The sequence below is a fragment of the Anneissia japonica genome, unplaced genomic scaffold, assembly GCF_011630105.1.
Source record: "Anneissia japonica isolate Jap-2015-1 unplaced genomic scaffold, ASM1163010v1 scaffold287740_len772037_cov194, whole genome shotgun sequence".
NCBI classification, from domain to species: domain Eukaryota; kingdom Metazoa; phylum Echinodermata; class Crinoidea; order Comatulida; family Comatulidae; genus Anneissia; species Anneissia japonica.
In genome coordinates this window covers 379,396-388,615 of record NW_022736571.1, presented here as the reverse complement: position 1 = coordinate 388,615, position 9,220 = coordinate 379,396, and the positions used below count along the sequence as shown (strand labels likewise).

The 9,220-nt window shown below is 31.8% G+C and overlaps 1 protein-coding gene across 1 annotated transcript in view; it reads right to left on the bottom strand.

The window, feature by feature from the left end:
* Positions 1–1,926: 1,926 nt before the first annotated feature.
* Positions 1,927–9,220, bottom strand: part of LOC117116800 (leucine-rich repeats and immunoglobulin-like domains protein 1) — a 45,879-nt gene continuing 38,585 nt past the window's right edge. Inside the window, exons 12-18 of the mRNA XM_033260895.1 lie at positions 4,908–5,054; positions 4,259–4,327; positions 4,063–4,137; positions 3,909–3,980; positions 2,744–2,803; positions 2,296–2,453; positions 1,927–2,069 (exon numbers count right to left, since the gene is read on the bottom strand). Coding sequence (XP_033116786.1) covers positions 1,927–2,069; positions 2,296–2,453; positions 2,744–2,803; positions 3,909–3,980; positions 4,063–4,137; positions 4,259–4,327; positions 4,908–5,054 — 724 coding nt within the window. The remainder of the gene's footprint in view (positions 2,070–2,295; positions 2,454–2,743; positions 2,804–3,908; positions 3,981–4,062; positions 4,138–4,258; positions 4,328–4,907; positions 5,055–9,220) is intronic.

Below are 9,220 nucleotides of genomic sequence, written 5' to 3'. Positions count from 1 at the left end.
ACTTTTGTAATCAGATACGCTGATGAAGGCTTGAGGACAAGACGAAATATTCGTTTTCTGAATAAATTATATTGTGTTCTACTGTCTAACTCAACGTTTCCGCATCATTATTTTCTGTCTTATTTTCTGTCTTATTTTCTGTTTTATATATATATATATATATATATATATATATATATATATTAAACATACACAATCCAGTAAAATATGAAACATTTTAATTTTTAAAAATCAAATTGAAATATAAAATTTACAAACAATTAACTATTTATTTGGATTTTTCAATTAACTCATCACACAGGGTATGGTTAAAAAATGATAGAAATGCAAAATAAAAATTCCTGAGAGATTCCTGAACATGAATCAATAAACAGTACTTCCATAATATAGTTAAAAAAAATCATATTTTTCCTGTTAAACTATAATAGTATAAGGAAATAAACAATAATAATAATCACTGAAAAGTGATAATTATTGCTACTTTACGGTACATTCACATAATGAAAAAATATGAGGAATATATGTAGTCAGCAGTATTTTCACAACCTCATGTACTACTACTATAGTACTAGGATGTCATCATACACAGTAGCATATATTATAGCAAAGTCCTAGCCTATCTTATTCTTAAGCCAATCTATGCGATTTGAAAATATTTTGACAGAGCATCTTTAGATTCTAACCAAACTGTTGAGACCAACATTTTCAATCTCTATTGACATCCAGTCCAGAAAGTGTCGGCCTTACGTTTTTGTTTCAAGCAGTTGTGCGGGCAGGCTTAGGTAGTAGCCTAGATATTAGTGTGGTAGTATTCACTTAATGAATGCAGAAATACTTCAATTTGACATAGAGCAAACCAACAACCTCGAATATGGATTAAATTCAGACCTACTAGACTTCCCAGAACAATATTATGTCTTTAACTGTGCTTTCTACTTAGCTCCGTCTGAAAACTACAAATATGACCTTGTATACTGCCTACAGCACATTGTCGATGATATAAAAACATGTTTTGTCTATTACAAAACCTGTGAAGTCAATTAAACGCGTGATTGAGATGCTGCTCCCATTAGTCGCAGATTGCCGCAATAAAAAAGGTTTAATGTGGCTTTTTTTCAAACCGAATTCAAAACGAAGATTTTTTAGAATTATGCAATAAAACTGGTTTGAAATGACGTTCTATCTGAAGAAAAGGATAAACTTGACAAATCAAGGGAAGAAATTGCTCATATCGAATGGGATAAGAGCCTAGCCCTCAGTTAGTAGGCGAGCTAGGCCTAGCCAGGCCATCATTCATTCGAGCGGACGGCATCACAATAAACGAACAGACAAACATAGTTTTGTCTTACAAAACATGTTATGTCTATTACAAAACATGTTTTGCATAGACAAGCATGGTTTTGTTTTTACAAAACATGTTTTGTACAGACAAACATAGCGTTGTCTTTTACAAAACATATTTTGTACAGACAAACATGTTTTTTTTTTTCTTTTACAAAGCATGTTTTGTACAGACAAATGTGGTTTTGTCTTTTACAAAACATCTTAGTACAAGCATGGTTTTGTCTATTACAGAACATTTTTTGTACAGACAAACATGGATTTGGCTTTTACAAAAACGTGTTTTGTACAGACAAACGAGGTTTTGTCTATTACAAAACATTGTGTTTACAGAGAAACATAGATTTTTCTTTTACAAGATATGTTTTGTAAACACAGAATAACTTTCGTATATTACAAAACATGATGTGTCCCTTACAAACATGGTTTTGTATGACACGAACAGGTAGTATGTCGCGTTTGGCTCCCCGTGTTGGCTCGGACAAACGAAAGTGGACCTCTTTGCAGCTGATTGGACATGTGACCCATAGGAGAGAAAAAAAAAGTTGATTTAGTTAGTCCACGCATGTGGGAAATACAGGCAAATTACAGCTGCAAGCTACAGGTTAGGTTCCTACCTTTATTTTGACTCAAAGTGTTATGCTGCTCTGATGTTTTCTTTTGAGGTTTTGAGGTCATTTGAACTTCTGAATATGCTGCCTCTGGGAAACAGACTTTTGTCCCTTTCACTGTTTGAAATAATTACCATGATTGTGATGATGATAATTATGATGATGATGACGATGATAGAGATGAAGACGATGATGATGTTGATGATAATGACGATGAAAATAAAGATAACAATGGTAACGACGACAATAACGACGATGATAATAATATTCTTAATTTTCGAACTTACCCACCAACAAAAATGTTATTTTTATAATTGAATTAATTTGGACATTAGCTATTTACCTGCTGGACAAGTGTAACAACCTGATCCTGAAAGCTTCCCGTATGAACCAAGACCGCAAGGCTGGCATGTTGGGCCAGTGCACGTCATTCCAAATAAATATAGTGTTGAAAAATAATCAACTTTGAAATCGAGTACAGTCTTATTAGTGACACATATTCTAAATTAAAATAAATAACGAAACAACATAAATTTTTTAATTAACTAAAGTAACTGAATTTGGTTCTAGGTAAGTAACTATATTTCGGCTGTATCCATGTCCACTAATGACGGCTGCAGTACATTCCTACAATGGTGCTGCAATGTGCCGCCAGCCCATAAATAAACTCATTCCTTTGTAAGACAAAATTGTCATCAGTGTTACGCATATTTTAGTAATAGTATAATTGATAATTTTCCCTACAATGAGTCTTGATAATAAACGGAACTTGAATATTTAAAGTTACGTACGCATTTGTGTGTTCTGCTATCTTCGACGGGATATACTCGAGATTTGCACAGTTCAGATACCTTATTAATAAAATATAATAGATAGGTAACTATGTAAACCAAGAACAATTTGAACCGCAATAATGGAGTTTAACAACTCAATTGCCACCTGCCGTGTAATTAAAAGCATATGGTACAGTGCAGGAGTAAGTTATCTTGCATTATGGACTAAAGGCAGCCCTTTTAATAACCTTCAGCTATTAGGAAATACTTAGTACCGCGAACACGCATACACATACAATACTAAATACATCGTGTACGAATCTGCTCATACCACCGCTGGAGTATGACTCACTGAACCCCCTACAATTTATAATCATATAATTCAGTATAACTTATACCTAATTTGTTTGCTTATATTTTCATTTCCACTGCTCTGCGGTTCTGCACATCACCACAGTTGTGATGGGAAATTTATGATTGCCATTTTAGCATTTGAAAACAGAGGAAACTGTCATTCTATTGATCTGTACTGTTTACAAGTAAACATTAATTAGTTTTCAATATAGATATCTATAGAAATAGTAAACAGAAAGTATTGCCATATATAACAAATATAAAGAGAGAAATTGTTAGATACTATGATATTACAAGATATATATATTTTTCCGCATGTAATCAAGAGAAATTCTCTTCATTTTGGTCTTCACTGCATGTTCTTTTTCAAAGCTTCAAATTTAATAATGAATATTTAAATGTTTCAAGTCATGGCCTTACCCTGGCTTCTGGTATATAAATATTTCACTTAACGTAATGGTACAACAGGTTTTGAATATGAAATACAATATTATATTTTCACTAGAAAAAGAATTTATAAAAATGTTCAATGTTGTTATATGTATACTACTCTATGTATTGAAAAGAAGGGCACTTATTTAATTGTTTTTGTTTATTTTCATTTTGAATGAAATGTATAATTAAATGAATAAAATGGTAAATAAAAAAAAATTAAAAAAAGTTTTACACAATATATTATTTTCAGCGTAAAAGTATGCATGTAAGTATAAATAAAGTATACATATTAGGAATTCAAAACTGTTGTATACCATAACTAACATTTAAATATAAATTTGAAGGTCGATATTTGGTGACTTTTGATACACGTTCAGAGTTAGTTTATACTTACACTGTTGATTTCGGTGCCAGATAAGACAATGTGCCTTGTTCCATGTCTTCAATCGGATTATTAAATAGATAACTACAAGAAAAAAAATGTTTCTTAAAGGGCATTGAATGGTTCTGATACTTGATGTAGGGGCTTACTCTTTCATTTTACTTACAGATATTGAAGTGAACCAATGTCTACTTTGAACATTTCACTTGTAATTTTCTGGAGATTATTTCCATAGATATATCTAAAAAATAATTGTAAGAATACATTGCTTCACTATAGATAATATATGTTCTTAAGCAAAATTATATTTAATATTTCATTAGTATTTTTTCCAGTACCATCAGTAATAAAAACGTACTTACAAATACGTGAGACTGGTTCCACTGAAAGATCTATCTTCTATATATGATATCCTATTCAGGTAAATAAGTCTTTAGGGTTGTAAAAGCAATAACAATGCATCAATCCAATAAGATAAATGAACAGTATTCTTATATAAATGTTTTTTTATCTCATTATTAATTACTTTTGTTTAAAAATTAGGCCATGTATACACGAGTTTTTTCCATACAAGTGTTAAAACTCTTACATAAGAGATACATTATTGAGATAATATTTATTCAAAATACTATCCCTATTTCTAACTATGCTGCTACTATGCGTTTACTGTCACTATTGCAAACGTTTAAAACTGTTGTTTGAGATTGTTTTAAAATGTTAAAAACTTAAACCAAGGTTAGCCTGGTGAAAATGTCTAAAGGAAACAAACACAAATGGCAAAGAGCGAAGGTGTCGGAGAAAAAGTAAAGTGCCAGATTTAAAACCTCAAATGACAAAGTACAAATACCAAGTAGTGCCATTGTGAAAAAAGTAATAATATCAAGTGGTGGAACACGCGTTTGTTGCTGAACCAACTTTATTCGTAAAAACAAAATAATGGATTTATTATACTCGAAAAATACTATTATTATACAAAAAAAAAAAAAAAAAAAAAAAAAAAAAAAAACTTACATCTGTTCCAGAGATTGCAATCCATTAAAATGATTTCTTGAAATTGATTGTATTTCATTTTTTGCTATAATCAGTTTTTGCGGTGAGTGGGCCAATACGCTTCTGTTGCCATATGAGCTCAGGTCAATAAAGTTCATGCTTATGATTCTAGACATAATTTAAAAAATATAAATGTCATGAATTCTATTAATTGAATTATATTATTATTATTATTATTATTATTATTAATAATAGTAATCAAAATTCAAGATTTAAGATTTAAGATTTTTTTGTGTCCTTTTCAAAAATCAATTGGTACATCACATCGCACACTATTGTATACTCTTTATGTCTTGCAATTTGTATACAATTTATACTGTTTTATACCTTTTTATGTTGTATTGAACACAATAAAGATAACTTGCACTTTAGTGGCTGGGAAGATACTCCTTACTTTAACAATAATTTTAATCTCACAGACCTCATTTCTGCGAATCAATTTCAATTTTGGATATCACTTTCGTAACAGTGGCACACGTTGGACAATACCCAACGGTGCATCCATATATAAGAGAAAAATGATAAACTTAAACTAGGAGTAAATTAAACTAAAATGTATATACAAAGTAAAATTTATCAACATGGCATGTAGGTCTATGTGGTATGGTACCGGTAGTCTTACAGGACCGTATTATTTACAGAGTTGCTGTATGAATTGCAAGTTAATATGGAGCTAGAACTAACAGACAACTAACTAACATTACAAGATATTTATAACAAAATATAGAGCTTAGAACTGACTGATCATGAAGGTTCATATTAACAGATTAAAAGAAAATACAAAAACTAATTAAAGTGTAACGGGTGGTAATGTGGCCATGGATTTATATATTTTAGATCTTAAATTCCATGCGCCTTCGAGAAATACCTTACAATAATTATTAAATATTTCTGCTAATTTATGGTTACCAATTTGGTCATTAAGATTATCGAGAAACAAATGACGCTTATAATCTAACAATCCGGTAATAAATGATTTCCAAAATTCATCTAATCCCCATGTAACAAGGTCATTTTTTAAATCATTATGAACCTTTTCTCTAAATGGCTGGATTTTATCACAAATAAATAAAAAAAATGGTCGGTTGTTTCTTTTAAATTTCGGGAGCATAATTTACAAAAAGCATTGTTTTGTGTTGACCATGTCTGCTTTTTAGCCTCTAGGTTTAGAGAATTAGTTCGTGTTTTGAATTATAATGTAATTCCTTTGAAATTTATTTTGTCTAGCAGATAGGGTTCAAATATAGGTCTGTCTTTGTATCTAATATACTCTGTTAGTGAACTTTTTAATTTACAATTTTCTAACCATGTTTTAGCATCAGTCTCTTTATTATTCTTTTTAAATTCTTTCATCTAGCCATTTTGAGGTTCAGTATTGTACATTCTTGAGTGACCATATTTATTTAAAAAACCTTTTATTGTATCTAGCCATTTCCATTTTAATGACTTTTTAAAATGATTAATTGCTTTGAATAATTTTTTTCATCCATCTTTTTAAGTCTGTTAAAAAATTGTATCATTAAATTGTTTTGAACTGATTCGATTGATTGCCAGCCTAGATCTCCATACAAGGCGTCTTTAGCTACATTTCGTGGTGCACATAACATAGTTCGAGCCATCTGGTATTGGAGATTTTCTAGTTTGGTAGTGGCCGATTTTCCGGCACAGAACCATACAGAGCATGCATAATTTACGGTTGGTAGACCTATTGTTCTGCATAGTATATCTCCATAGTACACTGTATTGAAGTCGTCCTGATTGTTTATAATAGACTTAATGTACGCAATAATTTGGTTACCTTTTCTGATTACTTAATCGATGTGATGTGAATCGGACAACGATCTTGAAATAATTACACTTAAGTATTTGTAGTCATCTACTTTAGTTATATAGTTATCGTCCAATTTCCATTTTCTATAATTATTTAATTTTTGACCTGATATTAAGACATTTGATTTGTTATAATTAAAGTTCATTTTCCATTTTCTTGCGAATTCGTCTGTAGTTTTTAATAGTTCATTTGGTTGTTTTTCGTTCTCACCGATCAAGACTACATCATCAGCCCAGAAAAGGCAACCGATTATGGTATCAAAAATATTTATTCCTAGCTTTCTATGCATGATCATTTTGTTTAATTCATTAATATAGATTATGAATAATAATGGAGATAATGTACACCCCTGTTTGACACCTTCTTCAATTTCAAATGGATCAGTAACATAATTACCTGCAGATACTTTACCTTTAATGTTAACATATAGGTTTTTGTTTAGGAGGTTGCCTCCTATACCGATCCTTTCGACCGCAGTGAATAATCCAGCTCTCCAGACTGTGTCAAACGCTTTTTTTTAAATCCAAGAAGGCCATGTAGGATTTTTTACCTTCCGCTTAGCGGGTAGCGATAATACTTTTTAAAGTGAATTTAGATGTGATCTTCACATCTTTTGTCGTTCCTAAATCCACCGTGGACCTCAGTGAGGAGTTCGTTATCTTCAAGGAAGTTTGACACAGTCTGGGAGATAACTTTATTGTAGACTTTTGCGACACAAGAATCAATAGTGATTCCTCTATAATTATTTAGATCACGCCTATCTCCCTTTTTGAATAATGGAATGATCGCTCCTTCATTCCATTCATCTGGTATATGTTTTAAGTTTGCTAGTCTTTTAAATAATGTATACATAGATATGATCATTTCATCTCCGCCATTTTTCAACATTTCATTTGATATTTTATCGTTTCCTGGGCTTTTATTATTTTTAGTTTGGGATATGACACTTCATTACATGTAAAGTTTAAATCGTTCAACATGTGCCTATTTTCAGTGATTGGGATTTCAGTTTGGTTTATTAATTGAATATCGTCATTTCTTGTTTCACTATTTCTATTCTTGGCGAGTGAGCTAAAATGTGTCTTTAGTGCATTCGTTATCGTTAAATGGTCAGCAGACGAGCAGCGACACTAATTTCGACGTACGGCAGTAAAAATCTCGATTTTTTTCCAGGACTCCAGATGAATTTTCCGAAGAGCTTCGGATCGTTTTCGGTTTCCAGCCCGAAAGCGCGATAAAGCTCGAGTGCTTTTCGGAGCCTTTTCGAGATCCACATTGTCCCGGCGGCGTGGCTTTCAATCAGTTTAGAGCATGACGGTGTCGGATGTGTTCGTTTAGAGTTAGAGTTGAATCGGTAAGTGAAGTCATGTTAATTTTAGTGATGTTTAGATCAGTGTGATTGTGTTCTGTTTGTGAGATTTTTAGTGCAGCTATGGTTGTGCTTTTTTATAATTTAATTATGCCTAGGCTAGGCCGAACGTCGCTAGTCTTTCAATTTGAGGCTAGGCCTAGATCTAACCTAATAATAGGTATTCCATTAGCTTCTCTACCTTGGTTAGATCTAGGCTTAGTTTAAGTTAGGGCCAGGTGTCTAAACGAACAGCGTTATTTTTCTATTTGATAATAATTAGACCAGGCTATAATTGAGATAGGTGCCACTTGGAGAGGTAGAAATTCCAATATGGTTTTTTTGACCAGTTTTTTTATGGGGAATCAGAATATGTGAGGTAAAAGGGGCGTAACCTGAGAACTTTTGCGTGAGGGCGTTTTTTTCAAAATGGCTGCCAAAATCCAATAAACTACATATTATATGTAAAAAAATTAAAGAACAACTTAACAGCAGCTTCAATACCCTAAATAAATTTGTGTAATTTACAAAACATGAATGTAATAACTGCTGGTGACTTTTTAAACCCAAAATAACATATTTTAGGTTGGTAACCTAACTCACTCTTGGAAATGTAAGTAAAAATTCCCCCTTATATTAGCCCTTTTTTGTTTTGAAGAATGGAAAATATCACCAGAATCTTATAATAATTCCAGTTTCCTTACAAATATACGGTTGTTTTTCATTATTTTTGTGTACTACACAAGGTATTCTAGAAGACCACACAAATAACTACCATAATTTTCATGTATAAAGGCATTAATTCATTTATTACATAATTGTCCTTTACTGTGTAACCCTATGTTGAGCAATAATCTCCATGTATTGCTAATACCGCTGCATTCTGAAAGTCTTTGTCTTTATTATAAACAGGTCTTGGACGTCCATGGGCATCACTATCTCAATCATTTTTTGCTTCAGTTGATCATTCCATCTGTTGTGAATACTATTTTTATTGACCAAATCATTTACGTCTGCTTAATTTCCATTCTTTAGCAATTAAATTTCCCCCAGTGCTCAAGGGTCTGCTTGCAAACATGGTGGTAGCAATGATAT